The sequence below is a fragment of the Betta splendens genome, chromosome 11 (assembly GCF_900634795.4).
Source record: "Betta splendens chromosome 11, fBetSpl5.4, whole genome shotgun sequence".
Classification (NCBI taxonomy): Eukaryota; Metazoa; Chordata; class Actinopteri; order Anabantiformes; family Osphronemidae; genus Betta; species Betta splendens.
The window spans coordinates 8045304-8073199 of NC_040891.2; the positions used below are offsets into that span (position 1 = coordinate 8045304).

General features: G+C 49.4%; 1 protein-coding gene across 4 annotated transcripts; it reads left to right on the forward strand.

The window, feature by feature from the left end:
• Positions 1-27565, forward strand: calcr (calcitonin receptor). 4 transcript variants are annotated; one of them, XM_055513045.1, is made up of 20 exons: positions 1-144; positions 285-387; positions 9765-9913; positions 14528-14595; positions 15566-15686; positions 15830-15937; positions 17063-17148; positions 17247-17394; positions 17473-17765; positions 17904-18057; positions 18133-18243; positions 18390-18502; positions 19227-19318; positions 21290-21416; positions 22685-22838; positions 23100-23160; positions 23289-23355; positions 23458-23676; positions 23837-23878; positions 25973-27565. In XM_055513045.1, the coding sequence occupies exons 4-20, from the start codon at positions 14551-14553 to the stop codon at positions 26192-26194; spliced, it is 2163 nt and encodes a 720-aa protein (XP_055369020.1). In that variant the 5' UTR covers positions 1-144; positions 285-387; positions 9765-9913; positions 14528-14550; the 3' UTR covers positions 26195-27565. The 4 variants fall into 4 exon arrangements, with proteins under 4 accessions (XP_055369020.1, XP_029022983.1, XP_029022986.1 ...); XM_029167150.3 differs by lacking the exon at positions 9765-9913; XM_029167153.3 differs by lacking the exon at positions 9765-9913 and having other exon boundaries at positions 14-387; positions 17250-17394.
• Positions 27566-27896: the final 331 nt, after the last annotated feature.

The following is a 27896-nucleotide window of genomic DNA, read 5'->3' on the forward strand; positions in this document are numbered from 1 at the left end:
GGTGGCGAGGAGGAGCTCCGCCGCCGCGCTCCGTCCGCGTAAACGCCCGGCTGTGAGACGCACTTGGATTAGCGGGCATTCGGCCGTGGGCGCTCGTAACGGCTCCGGGGCGCAGCGCCGCTCATGAATTAATCCCATAAAAAGGTCAGACGCCCGCGGCAGCCGCGGCGTTTGATTGATTTTTATTGCGTTTCACCTCGGCGGAGACAAAAAGTTGTGTGTGTGTGTGTGTGTGTGTGTGTGTTTTTTCTTTCCTTCCTCCCATTGGGCGCTGCGTTAAATAGGAGCGCAGCGGCTTGGAGTCAGTGTGCGGGCAAAGGACGACACCTTGGTTCCACGAAGAGCCCGTTACGCATCCGTTAGATTCTCTGGAGCCGCAGAAGTGAGGTAAGTCACCGGCCGAGGCTTCCGCCACTTCAACTGGGTTCAAGCGCAAATACTGACCATATTTTCAGCCGCTGCAAAAATAATTTGGCTTTTTTTTTTCTTCACACATTATTCACGAAGCAGCTGTGGGATTTGCTTGCGTTGACCGTGACTGTTGACGCATTTCGGTTCGGATCCGCCGTCCCCACTGTTTGCTGTGAATGCATGATCGCAGTGTGACTTTAATTTAAGCAATGTGGAATGGTGGAAAACTCCCATTAATGCTCTGCTAAACACTGACGTCTAATTAATATTATGTATTTTGTATCTTGAGTGGACATTTTGGGTCAACTTCTCCAGGCTGGAAGGGTTTGCGGCTCATATCATACAATTACAAGTGTGTTAGGGATGAATCCCACACTCATTAGTGACAGGGAGAGGAATGGAGACGGATGTGGAGCCGTCAGAATGCGTTTTTCCCACACATCTGTAAACAAGTAGCCAGGTATGTCCTGATTAAAGGTCAACACGTCCCGCCTTCCTCCACTTGCTGTCCTAATCACTGCGTGAAGCTGATGCCGCCGCTGCCTCCTCTCTGCTTTGGGGCCACTTCTGCCGCCTTCACGCATCGGAGCAGATTGGCGGCGGGAGGCGGGCGAACGTTCCAGCATAGACCGGCAGAGCCGCGAGGAATGAGCCCCCAATACTGTGTTCGCTCTGTGGCACAAACGCAGCAGAAGGGATGCGCCTCATGGAGATTTGTGCCTCTCATTCAGGACCCTTCTTTCGGGAGGCTCCTTTGAATTTACGTAACCCTGCTCAGAGTAATAGCCCGTGTCATGTGGGACTTTGCGGCTTCAGCGCTGATATGGCTGCGAGGAGCGAGGGCTCCTCAGCTCATATTGTGTGATACAGAGAACGACATGAAAGCGCCTCAGAAGCCCGGCCCGGCTCGCGTGCACGGGCCGGGCCGCTCTCTGGGTCTCAGAGATAAGTTGGTCGTTCAGCATCGATACGGACGCGCGAGCAGAAGACGTGGTTTAAAGGGACCACTTTCGTTTATGTCTGAGTGAAAGCGGTGGATTAACGGCCGGGCGCTCTCTCCTCCCGCCTCGCACTCGCAGGGAGCCGGGTAATTGAGAGGCATTACCCAGGGAAGGTCAGCAGACTGGTAGCCCTCAGTATTCATCAAGATCATTTTATCCCCAGGTGCATGCGCCGACTGTAAATGTCACCGGTACTTTCACTCTGAGCACAGGAGTCGATGTGTTCATCAACAAGTCACGGCTCCGTAACTGAGGCTCAACCTGCTGTCTGACGCTTCCTTGGACGAAGGTTCTGGAATCATGGTCCAGGACTGTGAGCGTGGAAAAGCGTCTTCCTGCACCGCACGCCGGCTGAAGCCAATGGGAGCATCTGGACATTTTAGCTGTCAGACAATGAACTGCTCACGTTGGTTCTGGTGCCGGAGCAGCAACGCACGATTTGGACTTGCGTCAGATCAAGCCATACAGTACAATGCGACCCAGTCTGCGATGTAAGCGGGAGCGAGTCAGAACCAGGACTCCAGTTCTTCATTTCATGCTAAAAGAGCAGCGGTGAAAGATCCAGTCGCGTGTGACTGGGTCTGTGTGAAGCGATAAAGACATTTATTGAGTGGAAACAGTCTGAGTTCAAACGGGCGAAACAGCTCAGGATGTGATTAAAGTGAAGTGTTGTAACATGTGCAGCACAACTGGGCCCATCTCCGTCCTTTAGGGTTTCCGGTCTTGTAAAATGTGGGTTGTCGGACGGGGGATTTCAAAATAACAGCACCTGCAACATTCGCACCAGGGAAGAGGGTGTCGTTTTTAAATAACTACCACGTCCTTATTTGCCTACATGCTATGCAGCGTTCTAGCAAGAGTTCTAGGAACCAGTGGTGCCAATCCTCATAATGCACTGCAGAGCAGAGCAGCATCAATAGGTGGTGCTAGAATAGAGTGAATGTCTGATGGCTCAGTAAAACGACCTCGTAGCAGAGGTCTGTGTGTCTCTGTTTCACGTTTTCATGCATTAGAACCTCCTCCTGCGTCTCCTCCGGCCCGCGACACCCTCTAATACCTCAATTCCATTGGCGGCGCCGCTCGCCCAAGACGCGACAGCGGCACAGCTGCAGTGGGAACGCGCGCGCCCTCCGCTTCCGCCTGGGATTCGGTGCTCGAACGTTCCCAATCTGGGGTCACGACGCGTTAGCGAAGCTTTTTTAACATCATTTCCTACAGGTGTAACTCAGGGTCATATAGACTTGGAAGCACGACAGGGAATCTGTCCTGCTGGTACAGCTCGACCGGCAGCTGAAATCATTACTGGGGCGGTTTGTCTGCGCAAATACCGGATTAAAGCCTCATTAAAGCGGCTGCGTTAAAAAAAAAATCCAATTCTCCAGGATGGTCTCTGAAATTCCATCAGCTACTTAGGCCGTCTTCTAATGGCCCGTCGCGAACAAATGGGCCACCGGCTCCACTGAACGCACACAGGAAGTCCCCGTGGACGGCGTCGACGGCGAAGCTAGCATGCAAATGTCCGCGGCAACAGGAGACCACACACTTGTTTGGTGTGATTGGCCTTTATCTCTGTGGTATTTGCTCACCGTCGGCCGCCTTTTATCTTCGCTGACAAACCAGCTCCTCTCGTTTGGGCCGCGTTCTTGTCTTTGTCGTCTCTCCAGCCTCCCATTTGATGCCATTCTTCTGTATCTGCGTGTCCCTCTCCACGTCCCTGATAGCTTTCTGTGGCTCCGACGGACACAATCAGCCAGTCGCGCGGGCGCGGGAACGACGGAGGCTCGTGTTGTCGTTACAGACAGTAAATTACGGAGCAGAAACTCAAAGACTGGATCTCTCATTAAGTCTTTCGTACCTTCCGCCAGCCAAGTGTGCAGATTATCACTCCGATAGGCCTTCCCTTTTTTCTCCTAGACGCTGACATTTAGAGTGACGCACTGGAATATTTTTGGCTCCAGTTCTGCAGATCTGGAGCTCTCACTCAGCACCGATGCACATGTGCCTGCAATCTGTCGAGACAAAGGCGCGTATAGTGATCTTTCTATTCGCGGAAACTTGGGATTTTGCGGCACATTGAAGACTTCTCGGGCCAATGAAACCATGAAAAGGTCATTAATTGATGGGTTGACATTTTGGGAAATGTAATTGTTTGCTCTTTTGTCAAAAGTTAGATTGGATGATATATACCATGTTTACGTCTGTAGACGTTAGCTTAGCATAGCTAGAAAGAGGCCCATGACTGAATTCAGGAGGAAAGAAATTACACAGTGGTTGTACAGGTGAAAATCAGGAAAATTTTGTATGTAATTTCATGTAATTTATAAATTTCTGTTTTCATACATTTGCGTTTCTGGGTAAATGAGCTGTTATTCTGTGAGCTCTACGGATGCTAACAGGTGGCTACAGAGCCAGGCTTTATTCTCAATGAAGCTAAAACAGCAACATTTACCAAAGAGTCACACATGTTCAGTGTTAGTGTGACGAGTCCAACGTGCAGCCCAGCTATTAGCAAAGGAGTCATGAGGAGGCAGTGACATAACATGGAGGCTACAGAAGGCTTTAGTTTAAAGGCTCCTGTGGTTCAGAACCAAAACGTCAGGGGTCAGTTTGTTGGCAGTAATTAACGCATCTCACTTTTTCTCTCTTCGGAGACATTGGTAATTCTGACTTAATGCAACATCAGCTCTTCCTCATCCTCATCATGGCTCACTGTGAATCGTCTGCAACACCAGCCGTAATCGGCCCCTGTTCAAGCTTCTGGGACCGAAAGGTGGCACACAGGTAAAAAGCCACTATGCTCAGGTCTTTTCAAACACACCGAGTGTCTTTTTTTGAATTTCTTTTCAGACAGTAGCAGTTCGCCATCACACAAGAGTCACCGACAGCCGTGACGACTATGATCTTCTGTCATTACACAGCGGAGTAGCCTCTTCTTTGCTGATGCGCTGGGCCGAATTCTACTTAAATCAGTGAACACAAGTATCAGATCCGATGTCTACAATCTCCACAGCAAGACACTGGCCGCCCGCTCCTCGCGTAGCATGGTAAACACGCCCTTCCCTGCATCAGCAGTGGGCTTTAGGGGCTTCACAATGGGCCTCGAGGGCCTTGTTGTGCAAAGCGAGAGTGATTTGCAGCGTAACCGCTCGGTTCCTCAGAAGCCCTCTACTCTAACGTACTGTTTTACTGCTGCTCCCGTTGACATGTGCTTCCTCCCCCTTTAATGTTGAGTTCCATCGTAGCGTTTGCCCGCGTCCTCTTCAAGCTCAGGTCGCCTCCCTCCGTGTTTACAGACACGGGTTCCCTCCCCGACCCAGCGGAGCATGCTGCGAACACCGTGCCCGCCGGGGGAATAGCAGTTAATGCCTTTGGGCTGAAGTCCAGCGACAGAATCCTTTTTTTAATTGCTTTCCCATAGCCCTCAGCTGCAGTGTGCCGCGTCTCCAATTGCAACTGGGAGCCAGAATGTGAGACACCAGGTGTGTGTCGGAGTTTGCAAAGCTCGGAAGTTCAGTTCCTACTTTTAAAAAGGAATCTGTGATTTCATGTTCTTTTGTGATAAACATAATCTAGACTGGGAAAATACAGTAGCCAAAAGAAAAAATCTTTATCCTTTGCTTTGTTTTTGCTGATACAGTGTGAACGAAGGCTGCCTTTATTTCTGTAAAGTCTGTTTAGAGACTGATTGAAGTTATTGGGAAAAGCCATTAAGTAAGGTTGAGAGGCAGTGGACCCCCCCCCCCCAGAATAATTGAGAACACACTATGGAAGAATGTGGTGTTTTTCCTCGGGTTATCTTTAAGATGTGAGTTATGCTCTGCAGATGGCAGAGAGCGAGCGCTGGGCAGTAAGTCACCTGTTTGACAGCGCCGTCCCGGGCTCGGCCCATCTGTCGCCAGCTTTCTTCACTCTCAACTGGCTCTGTGCATCTTGACAGGGATGTTTTCCTGTTTATGCAAATTAGCCTCAAGTAGCCTCCGTGTTTTATTATTTATTACAAATTTTATTTTGAAATGAGGCTTGCAGTACAGGTCATTGGGAAAAAGAGCATAAAATTAGATTTGCAGAGCAGTTTGTCTGTTCTTGACTAACTGGAAATAACATTTAGAAAAAATGACATAAATCATAAGTACATTTAAATTGTTGCCTTATAAATATGTCTCATACAGTAAGTTGGCGCTCACACTGAGTGATTTACTCTGAATTTAACATCATGACCTGCTACATTTTTAACTAAATGCTCTTCTCATTTTTGGGAGTATTTTCCAACATACCTGTTATTAATGAAGCTGTACTTGGTGCAGTTTAAACCACAGCAGTGGTTCTAAATGTAAAACCACTAACTAGTATTTAGTTCATAGAATTAATCAAATCAATTGTTATAGGGGAAAATACGATTTAATTGCAATTTAAGTAGTAGAAACATTATGAAAAGTGAAATTATAAGCTAATTATAATAATTTATTATAATTACTAGGTAATTTCAACTAAATGATTAATCATATAATTATGCCAATTACTGTGTAGGTTGGAACACTGCTAGCATGACTAAGGCAAAGGCTTCACCATGTATCATCATAATAACAGAAATTTTCTAATTTAAAACAGCTTATTGTAAAAACATAGTTTAAAATATTATTTTTTGTTAGTGAGAATATGCTAAAACATTATTTAGTTTATGTTCTAATAGTTGTCTTTGTAATTAACACATCCTTTCTTAATAAGCATGAGAGGAGTGTAGAGAAGCTGCTAATTATGTTGGTAGAGAAGATCAGGAAGAACAGACATAGGCTTTAATGAATATTTGTTTTCATTCAAGTCTTTGATTCTCAGTCAGTGTGTCACGTTTTAATTACAGTGAAATCACTTTACATGGAGTCGCGTGGTGGAAGCACTTTCTGTGGCTTTGGTGCTGAGGGTTCATTTTGATGGAGCTGAAGGGTGATTATGAGGCTGACGGAGGCAGGAACGGCGCAGATCATCAGACACACCAGTGCGCGTCCGTCCGCTGATTAGTTAATAGTGGGGCAATTTGCAGTGTGCTGCGCTCGCCAGACTCTTCCTGCGCCAGAAATGGTCGCCCTGAACATGGCACAGATAATGGTAATGGTATCAGACGGAGAGGAAATGGGAGACACAGCGCCTCTCTTCACCTTTGTGAATATATGTGAGCATGTGTGTGTGTGTGTGTGTGTGTGTGTGTGTGTGTGTGTGTGTGTGTGTGCGTGCGTGTGTTTCCTCTCCACCCACACCGTCTACCTCCAGCCTCCCACTGATAAGCACTTGCTTTGTGATAAACCACTTTGAACTCATCGACCACATGAATGCTCGGGCAGATCAAGCATCCACCAGGAGACGGAGAGCTATTAACCGTTCTGCTTCATTTAACCGGTCTTGAAAAGGAAAATTCAAAGACAGAAAATTGAAACCGAGCCTGGACTAAAGAATGATTATCTCATGACGTCAGGTTCGGCTGAGCGCATTTGAGCTAATTGCCGTTGCGTGATGCTGTTCATATGTTGCCTGTTGCATGACAATGAGGGGTTCTTTTTAAATCAACTATGCCTCTGCTTTTTTTTTCAAACACTCCTGCATCCATCACTGCGAAGACGTGTTCCCCTGATTTCAGGTCCTCTTTAAGTCTTTGGCGGATGCCGTGCTGTACTGTACATGCCAGACAAAATGTCCTCAAGCAGCGTGACTGATTCTTTTCTTTCTGGATTGCAGTCGCTCCCTCAAAGTCACTGTTGCCAATATGGGAGTCGCTTGCATTTATTGTTGGTAAACACATCTTTATTAAAGGAGCAGATTTGTCTTTGGACAATTGGGCCCCAGGCACTCACTGTTCTCTTCATACATCTCCACGGCTGATGCGGGTGTCGGTGCGCTCAGACCAGGAGGAGTGTGGGAAAGTCCAGCGCCTGGTTTGCACATGGAGTAGAGGAGTTTTGTTATCGGAGCAGCGATCAATGATCTGTGCTCTGCCAAAGCCACATTCATGTGGTTTTACTGTAGGACCGAGAGTGACAGTTTACATTGAGCCGGTCAGTGGGTTGATAATGCAAATAAATAAAGCAAGGATACTTCAAAAATGATGAATGTCCTCTAATTAACATAATAATATGCAGACGATACAGTTTCACAGCTGCCTATTGTTCATTCATCTTCATATTCATCTTTTATTAATGTTTATTGTTTCTTATAGCAGCAACTGGCACATCTGCATTCTATCCATCTCCAGTGCTGTAATTAGACCCTGCTATTTAGGGAAATGATGTCATTTTACACAGTGGTACGGCGTCTGTGTGTGGCTGGAGTCGGTTCTGCTGAACCGTGGAGGAACAGTTAAGAGATCTGCTCTCGTCTTTAATAAGAGATTGTCATTCTTTTTATGGCTGAAATATCTCACGCCTCTTGTGAAAGCACAATAATGTGTGTGTGTGTGTGTGTGTGTGTGTGTGTGTGTGTGTGTGTGTGTGTGTGTGTGTGTGTGTGTGTGTGTGTGTGTGCGTGTGCGTGTGCGTGTGTGTGTGTGTGTCTATCACACAATCATATTAAACATCAGTATATTTGCCAAACAGTGGCAAATATAACGATTCCCTACTTATTATACAATACAGTATGAATGAAATGAATGATGATTGTGACTAGTTATTCGTGTAAAACAACAACCTATCTACTAACTAAGCTCATTTATATGTAACAATGGTTCAAGGAAACTCAAACCAGCTGTTTATCAGCACTTTTATAATGAGAAGGGATTCATTTTTCCACTGACTATATCTGAAATGCCCTTTGTGGGTTTGAACAGATTTCTGTGCTTGGATGTGACTTATTCATTACTTAAGATACTTCTGTCTTACTTTCCGGCACAAAGTGTCCTACATAAGGAGGTGAGCACAGAAAAACATGTCCCTGCTGAGACGCCAGCGCCTCTCTCTCTCTCTCTCTGTCTTTCTCTCTCTCTCTCTCTCTCTCCCTCTCTCTCTCTCTCTCTCTCTCTCTCTCTCTCCTCTCTCTCTCTCTCTCTCTCTCTCTCTCTCTCTCCTCTCTCTCTCTCTCTCCTCTCTCTCTCTCTCTCTCTCTCTCTCTCTCTCTCTCTCTCTCTCTCTCTCTCTCTCTCTCTCTCTCTCCCTCTCTCCCTCTCTCTCTCTCTCTCTCTCTCTCTCTCTCTCCCCCTCTCTCTCTCGTAGACACACCGTGATTGTTTATGCGGCCCTGTTAAAGCGGCTGTAACGCTGTGTAGCGATGCATTATGGATGCAGACGCGTGATCAACTTCCTGCTCCCTTTGTGGCTGCACGCTTGCGTGTAGTGCGGTTCTGATCTGTCCTGCAGCGTTGTTCAGCTGGAGGTGCGCGGATCACGGCCTTCGCGCGCTCGCCTGGGTTTGCGCCGCTCTCGGCTCGTTTTCAGCTGAGGCTGTTCCCGTGCACAGAATGTCAATAACAGCGCGTCGGTAATGGAGAGATTTACACTGTGCCGGCCTGTTCTCTGTGTTAGTTTAGTTAAACGCTTGTCAGATTTGTTAACTGCGTCTGCATGGATTTTCCTATGACGGGAGCGCTTATGCAAAAGGCTGCTGACAGATCTGCTGTGTCTCTATTAAATGAGACGCCTCATTGTGTTCATGTCCTCATGTGATGTCTTATTGGATGATAGTCTGAGCCTCTTATCCTCCAATGTCTCACTCAGTTTTGCTGAGTCCGATTTTACCTGTCAGCCGTTTTTTAAAATACTCTCCAATTCATTGTCGTGAATGTTTGTTCCATCCCCCGTTGCGCATCCCAGTCGAGCTGTCGGTCCTCCCAGTCGGTCATTTTCCGTCTGAAGGAGCCTGTCTTGTTTGGGTTTGATTGAGTAGTGGGATTAAGCCGGATCTCAGACCGCGGGGTCTCTGAGCTCGTCCTCTGGGACCCATCCTCTGTTTGATTGCGATCCTTGATCCGGAGGGGTTTATCTTTTATCTTTGATTTGTAGCTCTACTCCCGCTTTGCTAATGCTTCCACGACGAACCTCACATCCACATTGTGCCCGTAGTACATACAGTACGCTCATCGCTCTGTTTACGGGTGCATTTTGATTGAACACTTTGAACGTGAAGTTTTGTTAAGGAATAACATCCGCTGTGGTTTTGGGTGGAGAAATGATGATAAAGCAACCATGGCCTCATTTTTCCTACTACTACAGGGCAGGAAGAATAAAAAAAAGAAATGTCATGTTGAAAAATACCTCACAGTTCATGAAGTTTAAAAGAATATTTAACATTCTGGCCTATTTAGTTTCTTCCAGATTGGTGGATGAGCATTCAAGTGCTGCACCATTGTCCAAACTAGTTTTCCCCTCTGTGTAGGACTGAAACCGAACCTGGCAGAGGTCATTCTGCATCCACCATCTGTCCTCTGCTTTCGGGAAACGAGACAAACAAATGTCGTCGGCTGGTTGACAGATGAGATGTACAATCAGTGGAAAGTCAGGAGGACCTGAAGAGGCCGGGGAAAGGTGAGGTGAGCAGATGAAAGGACTCTGATCCCCATGAAAACAGCCTGGGCTCAGCGGCACGCGTCCCCTGAAGCCGCTTACGCTGCCTTCGTGAGGCTGGAAGCGTGAAACGACACCTAATCGGTTCAGGAAATAAAAAAAAAAGTTGGTGGGAAGGTGTCGGGGAGGGGGTTGCTCATTTGACAGAACAAAGCCAGGGCTGCTAAGCAAACTGCTTTGTTTACCACGTCAGGAGGAAAGGCAGGATTACACGAGGGGGTGGACGTCCTCAATAAAACTGACAGCGCAGCTCAGCGCCCGGTTCTTATTGGTAATCCTGTCGAGGTGGTGACATTTGGAAGTTGTGCTGACAATGGGCTCCATGAAATGCACATTAATGCACTTCAGATATTCAGTTTACACATTATTAGTGTGTTCTGATCATCATCTGATTCCTATACGGGAGGTGAAAGGAACAGCTGACTGTCTGATGGTACTGTAACAGCTTCCAAAGATTAGAAGCGTCTTTAACCTGTGCTTCTGGAGCCTGAACATTCCCTCAGTGCAACTCCCACCATTGTTCTGCTTCAGATACAGCATCTGACCAGACACAATGCCAGCACGAACCACTGGGACCCCCTGACATTACCTCGAATCATCTGTATGAAGATCATCCCCGTCCTTTGTCAGCGACTGTGGGCCGCTTGCATGGCTGACACAGTTACACATCTGATTAGGATATTCTCTGATGATGTTGTTGTGCTGATTGGCAGACGAGCTGCTTCCAGGGAAATCAGAGCTGGTGATTGTTTGCAGTTTGGCAGTAGCCAGAAATAGAAGTGAAATGAGCTTCATCCAAAGTTTGAATCACATATTTAGAACTTTAAACAACTCAAAATGTTTGATTCATGGGACGAAGACCTGCAGATGAAGAAAAAAATGAAGAATTATAGTGTCAGTCATAGTTTATAAACGTGTTTTGGCGCAAGTTGAACTAATGAACTATTTCTGAACCTGTTTTAATAAATGCATGCGTTATTATTCCATCAAGTTGGGAGCAGAATTTGAGGATTCCTGTGTTTTTAGCGTTTGCATCCACTAACACTGAAAACTGTAAATCAACAACTAAAATGCATTTGAAACTATAAATTTCTTGCACATATCGAATTATTTTTACAACGTCCTTCCCTGTGAATGTAACAGCTCAGCTCGCCAGACAGCAAGCCGGTTGGTTTGGCTGCAGCCTGGACTGAAGCGCTCGGGGAACGCGGTGGATGTGTTGGCTTTAGAATCCCGGTGGTCCCTCCACAGATGAACGCAGGGACCACCGTGACTGCAGCCCTGGGAGACGGACAGAAAGTGGGAGAAAAAGAAAGAAAGACAAGCGGGAATGAGATATGCGAGAGGTTTGCAGGAACGGCAGCAGGTCCTGGCAGGACGGACAGTGAAGGCAGCTTCATCCTCATCGTACTGTAGTTTACACTAAGTGATCAGCGTTCAGGCTGTTGAAGTATTCATGAGCTCCCTTCCGCCCACCGCCGCTGCTTCAAGCCTCCGCCTTCTCTGCTCCGAGACAGGTTCTGCTGTAGATGTAGATGATTTGTGCTGCTTCGGAAGATAATTGAATGCGTATCCAAGGATGCGCACTATGCTTTAATTACAAAAACACACCACATGCAACACAGTGCTCCCAAACCTGGCAAAACCCCAGCAGAGAGGAGGAAAAAAAAGACGCGGGCACGCCTTCAGCCACAGATGAGTCATTAGCTGCTGAAGCTGAGGAGCTCTGGAGGCTCCAGCCTGTTCCATGCTGTCATAACGTGCAGAGGGGAAAACAGAACGAAGGCTCCCATTAGTCTACTGGCAAACACTTGACTCTCATTTGCATATGATGTATGTTTGTAGTACGTGAAGGGAGACACACATAAGACAGAAGATGAATAAAAGCTGCAGCGCGGCCGTCTGAGCCCCAGAGGATGAACCCTAGACTAAAAGTAGAGGCGTGTGGGATGTCATGGTAGCGCCGGAGATCAGGTATAAATCAAACGTTTACACAGAGCTGGGGAGAGTCTTGTGAACGAACCCCTGGAAGGCGATGTATAGTAGAAGCCTTTAAAAGAAACACAGCGACCTGCTGAGGATGAATCACATCCCGCTGGTGGAGAGAACTGTCCACTTCATTCAGACGCTGTGCATTGTGATGCGTCTTAATCCCTTTACTCATCGCAGGGACGAGTCTCCCTGTCATAATCTGTGTGCTCTTCCACTGTCGGCGGACGCTCGACTGCAATTCGGCCTAGGCGAAGCGGAGCCATCGTCGCAATGTTTGCTCAAGCCCCATTCATGTAGAAAACGCTCAGCGGGGTGAGGTTTCTCTCCAATATGCCTCCATTCAGTCACTTCCATCAAGTCCAAGCCCAGTTCACTTAACATTACAGCTGTTACTGCAGCGTTTTCATCTAAGCACAACTTAAATAGTCTGTTTCAGGCTTTAGTTCATATTCAAAGCAACCTGAAGTGAGAGAAACTCTGCATTTCAAATACTCATCCATTACTTTTATCAAACAGCTTCAACAAACACTATTTCAAACCGTGTTATCGCGGTTAGTAGTAGGAGTGAGGGAGGACTGTGCTTTATTACCATCCACCACATGATTTGATTTTGTTATCCCATAAAATACCCTGAAATGTCGTCTTTGCACATTTTCCTTCACACAATACAAATATGTAAATGCATTTTTCTCCCAAATCATCATTCCTGCCTTCATCACGGCGCTCTAGTTGCCGCAAACACATCCCTGATTAAAAATAGCTGCTCTAAGGAAGGATCCAGCAAAGAATCTGTGTTCGGACATCAACTTATTGTGTTCACAGCTGGTTACTCTTCTATTCAAACATTAGTATTTAATTCCTATTTTCTCACGTATTAGTCTGTCAGTATCTTCTTCTGTCTTGGCTAACGGGTCTTAGTCACAGATTCAGGAGAATCGCGTTGGGGCTGTGACAGACGAGCTGAAAATATAATGTGACGTGAGTGGGAACCTGTTTAATGTTTAAAGAATGTGCTACTGTAGCTGATGAATCTGGAGACTTGGAGACTTAGAAGAGCGTTAAAAATGGATCCAGAAAAGAGGAGAAAGACGCAGCGGAGCAGGAAGAAAAGCAGCACCTTTAAAGTAGAGGGGATGGAGGAGACAGAGAGACACGAGGTGAGAGGGGCGAATAGATTAAAGCGGCAACAAAAGGTCACAGACCGAATGAGAATGACGGAAAAGTGGGGTTTTGGTGAGGAAGCAAATGCATTGTGGGAACTTTTTCTCTTAATTGGACAAGATATCCTTAGATCACTCAGCAGCGACGTCGCCGCGTCGCTGATTGGATCCCGGCCTGGAATCGTACGCCGCTCCGCGATCCGCGGCGGCCTCACGTCACACTGAGCGCCGGGAAGTCGGCGAGGGCGGATCGACCCGCTGCGAATGGGAGCGAGGCGGCTCCGTCCGCCGCTGCGTTATGTAACGTAGTCACAAGGGGAGGGATCAGCGGGAGAGCTGGAGATAAAACGAGGTTTCCAGGTTCAGTTCAAGGCCCAAAAACCCGAGACTGAAGCTGTTTTCGGAGCTTCATTGACTTTTACTCACAGTCACCGCTTGGATACTAATGTGGCTTTATTATCTAAGTGGTGAGGAGCCAAATAGTAATTACAGTTAAGGTGGAGCCCCTTTGAAGGGACGATGGTTGGTTTCATCCACAGTAGCTGAACGGCTAAATATTCCTGGGAAGCATCGGGCGTCACTTTGCTGAGTGCCTCCCTTTGTCTCCTCCATGGGTGGCCTCGCGTGCACACGCCTCACACGTCGCATCGCGTCGGCCCTAATGGCCCGTGAAGCGCTGCGGGGCCTCGCTTTGGAGATGCACAGAGCGCTGAGAGGTGAATTAGAAGGGAATCGTTGTATAAAGAGCGCCACGTCTTCACAGCCTCGGGGCCCGAGTTGGAGGAAACGGCCAAATCGGGCATCACAGACATAAATTGTGCATTTGGTACATGTTTTAGTGATGGACTGAGATGCACAGGGATCTGTGTCTGGTAATAAATGCTTTTATAGTCTAATCATATGCAATATTAACCGGTTAATGAAGTCTTAACAGTGTGTTTTAACCAAATACAGAGACAGAACATCCTCACAATTCATGGTCTGAAAAGAGCATCAAAACACAGAGTGATGGATGTCGGAGGGGTCTCTGCTCGCCCTTAAATCATCGGCACAGACAGCTCCAGGTTTATTTGTCATGCGCCTGCTAAGTAGGCTACCATCAGTGTGCGTCCCGAAGCCAGAGCAAACACCGACCCCTCAGCCTCCACACTGACTCACAGCGAGTGCAATCAGGGACCCCCGGCCGCCGAGAGCAAAGAGCCGCGAAGTGGGTCCTGATCCGAAACGCACGAGCGGCGGCTCGAGAGGCGGCCGAGGGCCCGTCCTCGGCCGCGTCCGTCGCCGCTGCAGCGCTTCTGCGCGTCGTTTTCCGCGTTTCGCGCGTTCTCCTCCCGAGAGGCCCCGGTCCTGATTCGAAACAGTCCCGTTTGCTCAGCCAGTCACTTTCACGCCAGACAACTTGTTTTCCCGTCCTCTCCTCCAGAGACGCTCCTGCGAGGGGAAGATATGAGGCCGACGGGCTCCCTCTGGATCCTCCTGGCTCTCCCAGTGGTAAGCGCTCGCTTTTTTAGTCCCGGGATTTCTGCGAGGTAAATATTTGAAGGTCCTGACTTCCTGTTCAGTATGCATGCTGCGCTGTATGCGTTCAAAGATAGGATTACAGTTTCATCTGATAGTTGTGGTCCAGTGGTTTCCTTTCATCAGCATCAAAACTGATTTTCATTCACCTTGTGATTACTAATTTATAATGACCTCAGCGTGTTCATTGCAGACCTGGACTGTTTACAGCAATGTGTGAGATGGGTGTAATGCAGATGTTTCTGCATTACAGATGCAGACACATCCTTCCTGTAACTGTAGGATCGTGCAGTTCCTGCTGATCCTGTGACTTTGTCATTTTGCACAGGGTCACAAAATGCTAATGAAAGCGGCGCACAGTGCGTAAGCTCAGGGACGCGACGCCGCCCGCTGACAGTGGTGGTGGCCTGGTGGTTGTATGTATGACGTCATTTACTTCGTTGCTTGGAGTGACATCATATGTACGGCTGCTAAACTGCTACATGGGACGTCGTCGCTTCGATTGTCACCACGCAGGTAAGGGGAGCGTCTGGATGCACTGCAGCGGCGGCTTCTCGCACGGATGGTGGGATTTCAGAATAAAAGTCCCTCCTGACACTGACTGGCTTAGACCGAGCGGAGCAGGCTCCTGATCCCCTGGCGAGGAGCATTAACACAATCGGCATTTCTGCAGCCCTCTTCAGTTTCAACGCTACAGCACCTCCACATGCAAACCACAGCGTGCAGATAAGATTCACTGGGAGAACACAAGCTGCTTAAGTTCTTCTTTTGAGCTTCCAAACGCTCCGGAATACGTTGAATTTCAAAATGGAGGGAAAACCTCAAATCCCCATCAAGCTAAAGATGCTCCATAAAATGATATTCTGTGCTTTTCTCTCTGCATTGACTCGTCTGGCGTCACTACATGAGCGTCCTCTGCGCCTCCATTGTGCTGTCTCCACAGTGGGCGACGGCGGCGATGGCGGCGGGCGCCGAGGCCGGACTCGGCGTGACGGAGGCGCCGAGTCAGGGTCAATACAAATGTCATGAGATGTCCAGAGGAGACCGCAGAGAGAACAGAACCGGTGAGAAGCCCGAGGCACTTTAACAGCTGCTTAATGTCCCAGCCATTACCTTCCGGGAGCCTGACGCTGTTGTTCGACCCGAGTGAAGAGGCCATGATCGGCCTCGGCGTTGTTGACACTCTTTTCCTCGCTGTTCCCCGGAGGCGTGTTCTGCGGCCACACGTGGGACGGCCTGTTGTGCTGGGACGAGACGCCAGCTGGGACGTCTGTAACGCGAAGCTGCCCAGATCGCCCTGACCTGGCCCCGAACGGTAAGAGCTTCACACTTCACACTTCATCCGCCGGAGTGACGGGAATCTGGGAGCGCTTCCCCTCGTAGGTCGTTATTAGGCAATCTGCACACAGCAACACAGGTCATTTAGCAGCATCACGTTACATTTCACATCCAATGGGATTGATTTATGTAGTTGATGCCGGATGCGAGTGGGGCAAACGTGCATCAGCGGGTCCAGTCACGCTCCACCGTCGCTGGCTCCGTCTCCGACCGTTTGCACGCACGCAGGTGCTTTTACAGCGCTCCCGATGCACCATCTGCAGCCAAAGCCCGGCCTCCGTCTCCTCCGTACCTGGGTTCAGCTCTCGTCCGTGTGGGCTCAGCTCCCGCACCACATTTAACCCGTCTGATGCTTCCTCCTTGATGTAAGCGCGCCCGACCGGAGCGCGCGGCGTAATTGCATTTCATGCATCACGTCCTAAGAAAGTATGATTTATGTTGAGCAGTAAGTAGATGTGACTTTACAATAGTGGCTGCATTCGCTGCCGTGGAGTCTGGGATTTTCTTTTGTATTTGTGGGGCAAACGTCCAGATCACGTACGTTTGCGCCCATGGATGACAGGTGATGTCTGTGACATCAAACTACGCCGGCCTCCACATTTATCACACACACAGACATGAATGAGAAGGCGTTTGCGTGAGAGAAGGAGATGCCGGTGATGTTTACAGTCCCCTCATGGCTCCTCATGTTGACGCAGCTGATGTGAGGCTTCGGGGGGAGACGTACGGTTGGAAGCGCCTGTCGCACAGTTGATGAGCTGTCGGAGACGCCTGGAGGCGGCTGCAGCCGCCGTCAGGAGCGGTCCGATCCGGCCCGGCCCGCATGTGGTTTCGGGCTGGATACTTGGGAATTTGCCAGAAACCTGCTCCGGCGAAGAATTTTCTATTCGACAGAACATTTGATGTTGTGCGCCAAGCTCAACGAGTCGCAGTTGCTCCGTGATGCGACGATTTAGGGTCAGACTGGTGCGTTTGGACGATACCAGCGTACGGTACGACGGATCCAGGTGATTCCTCAAGCATCTCTGAGTAAGTGGACGCGGTGTGTGAAGCTTTCAGGATCCCCAGTGATGGATGGTGCTGTTGTGTTTCTCCTGTACAGAAAAGGTGACCAGATACTGTGATGAATTGGGGAACTGGGTTCAGACCGGGTCCTCCTGTCAGCCGGCTTTAAAAGACAAATTAGAGGTATTTGGAATCTGACACTGGTGCTCTAGCATTGGTTTCCTCCGCAACGGCTGCATGAAGCATTGCGTTTTTCTTTTTCTTTTTGCTTTTTTGCACAGAAGGACGACCAACGCTTCCTAAGGGATGCTGCCGAAGAGGCTGCGCGGACCAACGCAGGCCGCGGTTCTGCTGTGAAAAGGATGATCCTGGAGAACCAGAGGAGATGCCTGGAGAGAATGAAGCAGGAGCCGGCTCATAAGAACCCAGGTGCCGAGGCTTCCTGCCGCGTAGCTCAGTCCTGCGTTCTGTTCTGACCCCTCTTTCCGGGTCCTCTCGCTGCGACAGGTCCGTTCTGCAGCCGTAACTGGGACGGCTGGTTGTGCTGGGACGACACTCCGGCGGGAACGCACGCCTCCCAGAACTGCCCCGATTATTTCGTGGACTTTGACATCGCAGGTGTGCGGCGAGACGTCACGGGATTTCACGCCGTCGCTGAATTCGCCTCCCGCCCTCCCTTGACTTCAGAAAAGGCAACGAAGTACTGCGGCGAGGACGGGCAGTGGTTCCGACACCCGGAGTCCAACCGGACTTGGAGCAATTACACACTGTGTGTCGTCAACCTTAAGGAGAAGCTCAGGGTGACGACTCTAACACATGGCCCCTTCTGTAATTACCAGACTCAATATCTCTGCTAATGACAGCATGTATTTGTGTGCATTTGGGTGCGTCCTCCTTCATGCTGCGCCGCCGTGGCCGCGTGGCTCGCCCAACTGAAGGCAGCGGCCCAGCTCGCGGGAGAACCCGAGGTCCAGCCCTTCGACGAGGCCACCGTCAGCCCCGCCGTTGATCCGGACCAGCGCAAGAAGATTCTGGAGAACCAGTACAAGTGCTTCGAGAAAATGAACCGAGAGCGGCCTTACAACAAGTCAGGTGGGGCTCAGGCTTAGTGGAATGGTCGCTTCGCTAGCGCTTGAATGCTAACGGCGTCCCCCGCTGGGCCCACAGGTCTGTACTGCAGCCGTAACTGGGACGGCTGGTTGTGCTGGGACGACACGCCTGCGGGAACCTACACCTCCCAGAACTGCCCCAATTACTTTTTGGACTTCGACCCCACAGGTGAGCCATATACTGTAACCTCCATATTCAGGGCTAAGGTTGAGCCATGAGACATTTACTGAGACCAGTGGAAACTAAAATATGGACATTATGGAGCCGAAGAAGCTGTTTGTTGCAGATATTTACTGCTTAATTGTTACTTGCAGAAAAGGCCACGAAGTACTGTGGAGAGGATGGTCAATGGTTTCGCCACCCAGATACCAACAGGACATGGTCCAACTACTCACTCTGCAATGAGAACACCAAGGCCAAGCTGAAGGTAATTTATTCACGCTATAAGAGAAATAGTGCACGGCGACCGCAGCGCAGCGGGTCAGCGTAATCTTTTATTTTGTTGCCTGGAGTCCTGGAGGATTTAATGCGGAGAAACAGTGGAAACTGTAAATACGCAGTTCTGACGTTGTTGTCATAAATAATAATCCGCCAGACACTATTATCATCAGGGCATTTCGCTGCCAAGACACGATCGTCTCCTGCACGGGTTATTTACAACAGGTAACGCAAACGGGCCGAGTCACGCGTGGTCTAAATCATATCATCTGACCCAGGATCTGCTCCTCAGGCGTGATGGCCGTGATGAAGTCTAGATTCATGCTTGCGCTTTGGTTCTTTAACGATTATAATAATAATAATAATAATAATAATAATAATAATAATAAGTTCAGTTTTCCGTTTCCATTTGGATGATGTGGCAGCTTATATATTGCGAGTAGAAATCTACAGGAGCAACCACGCGGCTCCGTCGTCCCACCGGGGACAAATATTTACAAGCTGTAGACACAACTTCCCCACAGGAGGCTGGTCCAGAGACAGAGGCGGTTTTTGGTCGCCGTGGAGACCATGAGAGGGAAATGAAGGTTCAGACTCAGATCTCACCAAAGCAAGAAGGTGACATTATGATGTGTGTTGCATACTAAACGTGTTTTTTCTGCCTTGTTTGTTTGTTTGTTTGTTTGTTTGTTTGTTTGTTTGTTTGTTTCCAGTCCGCCTTCACCCTGTTTTACATCACGATCGTTGGACACGCTTTATCCATAGCCTCCCTGCTCATCTCTCTGGCCATCCTCTTCTACTTCAGGTAAAAACAACCAGGAGACGCCAATCAGATCCCTCCGTCCCCCGCGCGCGCGCTCTGAGCTAAACCCACCACGCTGATTGTTGTGTGGGGAAAACGGAAGACGCCGTTTGTCGTAATGCAGTCACAATTAATCATCGGTAGTTTTTCCCCCTCGAGGACTCCAGCATCTCGTCACATCGCGCGATATCGCGGGCAGATCTGACGGCTGCACAGATAGCGCCGGGTTTCCTCCAGGCGAGCCATTACTCACGGCGGCTCCCGGCGGTGAAAGTACAGCGTTAAACCCCTCCGCTACCTCCCACTGGGATCCACGCGCACGCCGGCCGTCGGTAATTTCACGCCGACCCGCTCTCCTCGCGCGGGACATTTGCTCGGTGGGTGTTTAGGATGCAGAGCCGTGGGGCCCGTGGAGCGCGTCGGGGCTTCGCTCTCATTAGGAGCGCGCGCGCCGGAGTGAAGCGCTCATTAAGGTCGTTCATCCACACGTGCCGCTTAATCCCACGGTGAAAAGGTGCACAATTAATTGAGACACCGCTGCTGAAAATCAGTTAGATGTGTTTAATATAACAACGAGGCTCAAGGCTGATTAAGTATTATTATGAATTATTGTTTTGTTAAAAAACTTTTAGTGAAACATGAGAAACACGATGAAATAATATCTCTCTCTTTCTTTCCAAGGGAGTTTAATCATCATTATTTTTACTGCACAAAAGCCTTATAAACTCAAGAGGAGGAGGTTTATAACCGTCTTTGGACGAGGCGGCTTGTTGCTGCAGTTGTAAAACTTAATGCGTTGACCTCCTAAACGCAGCTGTGATCCAGGAGAGCTCCCGTCGGAGATTCTCGGTGTGCGGAGGGGCTCCGCGCGCGCTCGTAAATCTGATTGGGTCTGTTCGGGTCGGGCGCGCCGCGGCGGAGGCCCCTGACCCGCCGGGACGCGCGCGAGCTCCGAGCCCCGCCAAATTAAGAGCTCAGTCGGGAACAAACACGTCGGCGTTAACGTGCCCGTTTTATTTCTCCTCTCTCTTAACCACCACTTAGCGAATTTATGGCCCGAAGGCTAAAAATTCTGGACGCCGAACGGGCGTTATAAGATCCAGATGTGAGGCTTACGGCGGTATGCGATGGTGCAGCTGCGCCGCTCCGTTATTTACAGCCGCGCATCAGGCACCGTCAGGAATCCCGGATAAAAATACTCAGCGAGAAGCAGAACGGCTCGGACAGAGACGGCCGAACCCCTGACAGACCCAGAAACGGTGCCACGAGGAGTCAGTCCGTGTTTTGACAGCCCTGTTTAGATAAAAACCTCTTGTATGTACTCATTCGGCAGCTCCCGCGGCTCCTTTCATGTCTCCGCCTTCTTGTGTTAAAGGGAACTGCGGCCTTGAATCAGTATAACTTATTTTGTCCTGGCTTTAGGGAATTTATTGATATTCCCCCTTTTTTTATGGATTTTTGGAAAGGCTATGAATCCAGGAGGATAAAATTGGCCATGAGCAGTAAAATACTATAATAGCGGAGGATATATTTAATGGAGGCCATATTGTGAATAATATATTTGGTGCACAGTTTCTTTCGGCTGTAAACACTTCAGGGACTTTGAATGCAACCATTTTTAACCAGTACCAACGTGAACCTCGTGGATTCCACTGTTCTAATAGCTGTTTTCCTTTCCATGTCAAGCATGTTATTATGCTGTTAATTCTGAGTGGCCGAGCAGAGCGGCTAATGAGGGGACACCCCTGGGATCCACTCTGTGTTACTTAGCGGCGCAGTGAAGCATTCTGAGGCCGTCCAGCTCCTTGATCCCAGGGATTTTACTCTAACCACAAAAAAAGATCAGTTACCTAATATTTTACAGGCGCTTCAACATCCGCCGATAAACCATTAGTCTCTCTAAAGTTTCTCTGTATTTCACCCTGTGTGCGTTATCCCGTGTGCTTGGTACAAACCCACTGGTCCTCATCGCAGGAGCCTGAGCTGCCAAAGGATCACCCTCCACAAGAACCTGTTCTGCTCCTACGTCCTCAACTCCGCGCTCACCATCATCTACCTCATCACCGTCGTCAACAACCCCGAAATGGTGAGCCGGAACCCGGTGAGTGCCGCCAGAACCTGCACGACCGTCCATTCTGTGTGAACCCACGGACTCGCAATTAGCGTCTGACACAGACGCACAGGTTTTATTGCACATTCTCCTGTCAGAGGTTGGAGCCACGCTGAATCCCTTATGTAGATTGTTTTGAACCCAGTGGTCTGCTTAGGTAGACATGATGAATGTGTGTGGGAGGAATGCCTCGCTCTACAGACCCCACATAAATTCATATGTTGCTTTTATAGAACCACTCCTTTTACAAATCAAAACAGGGAAAACATTTCTACTAAGTGCTTAGCAAATTGTTATTGGACCATTATTGCAACTCTATAAAAGGCTTTGCCATGACCTGTTTAGGAAGTCTAGTAAAAGCACAAATTAACCTTATAATATGCAAACACAGGAGTTAAAAGGTCACAACGGGCCGCGTTTGAATCTGTAGCAGCATGTTAACGCGCTTAAACCCATCAAAACAAAGATGATGACATTGGCGTCGCTTTTCGAGGAGAAGCAGAAAGAGAAAAGCGCGAGCACCGCTAGTTTGGAGCTGGTTCTGTGCTCTGTGTGGGCGATGGGGGAGTCTTTGGGGGGGGGGGGGGGGGGGGGGGGGGGGGGGGGGGGGGGGGGGACCCCCCGAAGCCCATGTCCGACTGGGGGGGAGGTTGAAAACATGAGAAATGTGTAGCAGCTTGATATGTAAACCAGAACACTGTCTGTCCAATAGAAAACCTGAGTAAGCTGCGAAGTGAGAAGCGTTTTGACCGTAACAGTGGAAAATCGCACATGTGGAGACATGTGGCTAAAAGTTTAGTACGAGAGCGTGGCTGGATCACACTCTGGGCTTTAACATCACCACAGATCCACATGCATTAGGTCAAAAAGTGCTGCACGTCTGCAGCTCAGTCCAACAGCGACTCTCCAAACGGGCCTCAAGGGCACGGGGAACGACTAAAAGTTAGAGAGGTGTTTTGTTTCTGGTGTCTCAGGTTCATTGAAGGCAGCGTCTGGTGCTCATTAGGGCAATTATGGCTCACGGAGCTTCCTTAAGTGCTGAGGCAATTACAGAATGAGCGGCCCGACGTTACGCGTGTCATCAAAGTAACGACGGCCATAAACATAAGGAGGAAACCGAAATAGGGACTGAAACCAGACAAAGTGATGCAATCAGCGTCCACTCGACGCGTCTCAGCTCCGCAGGGGAACAAACGGCCTAACGATCTACCGATGCAGCTCGTTTAATGCCGTCCGTCTGCGGGTGATGCTCTGTGCAGGTGGGCTGCAAGGTGGTGCACTTCTTCCACATGTACATGCTGGGCTGCAACTACTTCTGGATGCTCTGCGAGGGCATCTACCTCCACACGCTCATCGTCGTGGCCGTGTTCGCCGAGGAGCAGCACCTGCACTGGTATTACCTCCTGGGCTGGGGTGAGTGCTGTGTGTGTGTGTGTGTGTGTGTGTGTGTGTGTGTGTGTGTGTGTGTGTGTGTGTGTGTGTGTGTGTGTGTGTGTGTGTGTGGCCAAACGTACACAGTGATATTTATAAAGGGATAAATCATATGAACAGTGAGTCTATGATGGCGAAAACAACCAGCCGGCCCGACCACATGTTTACAGTTGCACAAATGACAAATGAAGCTCACCAGATTCACTCGGGACCTCATGCGGCCGCCGTCTCTTCCCCATCCAGGCTTTCCTCTGGTGCCTGCATCCATCCACGCCGTGGCGAGGAAAAAGTACTTCGATGACAAGTGAGTAATGTTCTAGAAGCTCTGCAAATAAACAGGAGACGTTTACACATGTGCTGGTGTGTGTGTGTGTGTGTGTGTGTGTGTGTGTTCTGGACTCAGCACTGACCCACACGTTTTCCCTCCCGCAGCTGTTGGATGAGCGTGGAGACCCATCTGCTCTACGCCGTTCACGGCCCCATCGTGGCAGCGCTGCTCGTAAGCCCCTCCCCCCCGTTAACCCCTCGTTCGCCGGGAATTTAGCTGAAAACCCACAAAAACGTCAGCCCCTGCGATCGCTCTGGAATCTGTCGCCCGCAGGTGAACCTCTTCTTCCTGCTCAACATCATCCGCGTGCTGGTGACCAAGCTGAGGGACACGCACCGGGCCGAGTCCAACATGTACATGAAGGCGGTGAGGGCCACGCTCATCCTGGTGCCGCTGCTGGGGATCCAGTTCGTCATCTTCCCCTGGAGGCCGGAGAACCGGCTGGCGGGCGAGGTCTACGAGTACATCATGCACATACTCATGCACTACCAGGTGATTAGCGGCGTGTGCAGTCATGGCTGAATCTGATCTAACAACCACTTAGACACTCCATTAGCTTTATTTAGCCACCTGTTAGCTCGTAATTGAACAATATGAAGACACTGGGACTGGCAGCGTTACTCTATCTGACTTGTGTGTGCTTTGCTTTAAGGGTTTACTGGTGGCCACGATCTTCTGCTTCTTCAACGGGGAGGTGAGCGTTTAATGAAACCGTTCTCCCGGTTCTAGTCTGCAACAAGGTACAAGGTTCTCCCTCGCTCGTCAGACTCCCATCGGGCAAAACAATATGCTCTCAGGTCAGGATCACCGACATGGAAGCGTATTAGGAGGTGACCCGTGAATGTCAAGCGCAGACGCGGTTATTGTTGGCGTCGGAGCAAAGCGGTTGTAACTTAACAGGGACGCTCCGCGTGTGACGGTCTGTCGAGGCCGTGAGCGGCAGCGGCTGAAGGCTGGCGTCAGGAGGGCGGTAAAGCACCGTTTATTAACGGCCGCGCGGCTTCCAGGGACAGATGGTAAGTGACTCTGTCAAGGCCGACGGCTAACGGGTTAGCGCCGGAAGCCAGAATTATCAGGGGAGACCTCGAGTCTAATTTCAGGAAAACATAAAGCCTTAACATGCGTAGGTACAAGCGTCAACCCGTAATAAACCCACAGCGCCGCCAACAGGCCGGAGGAGGAACTGTCACATACTCAACAACCAGAGCTCTGGTTTGTCTTAAAATGAAACAGTTATTGATCGGAGGCTGATTGGATTGATTTTATGCACAACCGTCTACTTTGAGGCGCTCACATGGGCTCGGTTCACCGTCCAGATGTGCGTCTCTCGTGAGATCATTTACAAGAAAGCAGACGGCCAGTCTGCGCTTGGGCCCTGCTGAGTCCAAGGAGCTGCTCCTGCCAGCGGAGCAACAGTGCGCCCTGAAACATGAAAACAAATCCTTCAAGGAGACAGTCGGAACGTCGGGCGTGGCCGGAGCAACATGACGTCTGAAACCTGTGGCAAACAGCTGATTGGTCATTCTTTAGTCCAGCTGTTACAGATCCTAGCGCTCGTCTGAGCAGGAAAGGCTCAGGGGTCACGTCAGGTGAAGCCTTTATAAACGACCGCGTCGCTTCCAAGTCCAGCTGGAGACGGGTTCTCCCTCGTCGGTTCAAACTCGCTCCTTCTGGAATGCGGGGAGCGCCCGGCGTCCAGGCGGGAGGAGCTCCGGCGAGTCGGCACGTCCCGGATCCCGCGCGGCGCCTCGGACGCGGGCGGCGCATGTGCCTCGCGGTTAACCCCGCGCTTTGGGGGTCACGCGGGGTCGTCAGGCACAAAGCGCCGCCCGGGGCTCCCAGCACATCACCACTAATTGAGCTCCTCTAATCAGGACATGGGTTTGTGGGGCCGGGTTCAAGTCTGTTTTTTATCTGCTAGCCAAACAGCACAGACCTGTCTTGTCCCTTCAATGGCCCCATTGTGAGGCCTGGTCAGTGAGACAAACAGCTTTCGTGCTGTATTTGTGACATCAAGCAAAGCGTCCTGTGTCGGAGCTGTAAGCCCGGCTGCTCTTTTGTCTCATTATAACAATTAGTGTCATAATTTGTATCATTAGATCGCTGTGTGTTAATATATTCACAGTAATTACACTAGTATTAGAGCGTTGCATAAGGAAAGAATTAACACGGCACTAGTGGAGGAACGCAGCTCTGGTTTCTGTTTTTAGACAAACCGGTCGAGTTTCTGCCGCATTCCTGATAAGCGACGACTCATTTCTCCACAGTAATTGGCATTTTATACTTGAACCATTGGTTGGACAGAACTGAATTATTTAAACACTCCATTTTCAGGTAATACTCAGTATGTGATGGATGTATGGTAAATACTGCATGAATGCCCCAATGGCTGCTAGATTTACTGTACGTGGCTGAATTCCAAGGACTTTAAATAGCAGCATGACTGCTGATCACGTTACTGGAGGGATTATTTGCTTCACGCGATTATTGCGACGTTTACTGATACGAACCCGATTGGCTGAGAGCACCTGTTCCACCCCCACCAGGACTCGACCTCCAGGACCAGGGAAGTCCACAGCTGAGCCCGTTTCACGCTACAAACACTGAGAAGCATCTGTGCATGACTATCATCCACGTTCCTCATAGGCTGCAGATAAAACAAGCTAAATATATTTGAATGAATGTCTCTGGAGGCTAAATAGAAGAATAGAACAGACAAAAGGCATTAGAGGGATTATTTAGACCAAACTTATTACAATGACCTGTCTCTTTGGTGTGTGACTTCCAGGTGCAGGCGGCTCTGAAGAGACAGTGGATGCAGTATAAGACCCAGTTGGGTCAGAGGCGCAAGGACCACTGCTCAATGCGCTCCACGTCCTACACGGCCACCTCCATCACCGAGGTGCCCGCCTTCATGTACCACCACGACTGCAACAGTGAACACTTGAACGGACGCAACACCGAGGACCCGGAACTGGTGGCGCTGAAGTCGGGGGAGACGTACGCGTGAGCCGGAGCGGCGCGGAGCTAAAGGGCGACGGCAGCTCGGGCGCGCAGTAGGAGGTGGGGGCAGGGAATCGACGGCTTTGCCCACAGCTCGGCCCAGGACGGAGATACGGCGCTGCAGATAAACAGCTGACGGAGGTGGAGACGGGACTGACTCTTTTTACCTGACACGACTGCTTCTTGGAGAACTCTGACGTCGTGGATGCTCTCGACCCGAGCCACTTCCCGGAGCTGCTAAGCCGGAGACCGGGACAAAGGACGTGGACGAGCGTTCCACCAGCATGGAGGCCGTCGTAGCTACAGACTGTGGGACGGTGATGATGATCACAGAGGTGTAGACTTCTTCCAAACCTCATCCAAACCAAAGGGTACTATGACGTTGTCCTGTGTCCAGATGTGCACAGATGTGGTACCCTGCGTCAAAGGTCACACACACACACACACACACACACACACACACGCACACGCACACACACAGCACCTGATCGTACAGTACGTGCCATAATAGAGGTCCACATTTCAGCCTCTGTGCTTGAAGCTCTGGAATCGTGTACATAATGTACGTTCACGGCGTCTCATGAAAGTGTTTCAATGTTTTATAGAAGATGTTATTTTTGTTGCTATATTTTATTCATGCCAGTTCCTAAGTGCGTGCTACATGTACGTGTGTGTCCCGCGACGCTACACTTGTTTTAGTTTCACAGGCCCGAGAAGCAGGAAGAAGCTAAATAGGCAAAAGCGGTACGAGAATAAACAACTCTATTTAAGGTTAAATAAGCAGGAAGTTGTTTTTATTGCGCTGCGACTCGATTGTGATGTTATTTTGCTGATGACCCTGATTCTGTTGTCAATCATCCGATTCCACGCTCACGCTGCCTCTGATGGATCTATCGTACCTAAACTGTGAAGAGCACGTTCCTCGTGGAGTCTGTAGCCTTTCAGCATCTACTGCATGTAGTCACATCCAGAGCAGAGTGAGGAACCGAAGAGGAAGTTTCTAAGTTTGTGCCTGAACAGAAGATTTTATCTAATTAGCTTTTTGTAACCAGCCCGGCACTTTGCCTCTGTCTATAAGAGCGTCACAGCTTTAAAGGACTATTCCGCACAGTGCAGTACAGCAGGACCTGCTGATGTTTGGAGTAGTTCTTACATGCACCAACATTAAATGAACCTAATGAGGTCCAATCAAATCGTGATAATCACGTTAGCGAAGGCCCAGATGCAGCTGTAAACCTGTAGCCGGCAGCAAATACTGGCAGTGAGGTCGAAGGCAGGAAGAGAGCGTGACAATCAGTGAACGACGGGAGGTTTTACCGCTACACACGTGCTCATGTCCAATATTAAATAAATTATTTATTTTACTTTTAAAATCAAAGTCTCTGCATCTTTCAGTCTTTCTCCTTTGTACATTTGTGGCTTGATGCTAAATGATGCGGAATATTCAGACATCTTTTTTGTATCACATTCTTTTTTGGGCTCGAGCGGCCGGGAAATAAAAATCTAAAAAAAAAAAGTGCAACACGTGTTTAAAAAAGTAAAACAAAGAGGAGAGAACTATATATGAACGCATTTCACATGCTCCTAATGGCACGGGAGCTTTCTCCTCCCTGGCTCTATTTTGGTCTCCGCTTCAGGGTTGAGGGCTTTTGCATAATGAGCGAGCAGCGAGACAAAGCCGCTCCCGCTCCGCTCTCCTGGCACCGCCG

Bases quoted from the DNA above. Each gene is read 5' to 3' on its own strand.
- calcr (XM_055513045.1), top strand. From the start codon at position 14,551: ATGAGGCCGACGGGCTCCCTCTGGATCCTCCTGGCTCTCCCAGTG. The intron at 17,766-17,903 runs GTGACGACTCTA...GCCCAACTGAAG, and splicing joins ACCTTAAGGAGAAGCTCAGG to GCAGCGGCCCAGCTCGCGGG. The intron at 21,417-22,684 runs GTGAGTGCCGCC...TGCTCTGTGCAG, and splicing joins AAATGGTGAGCCGGAACCCG to GTGGGCTGCAAGGTGGTGCA.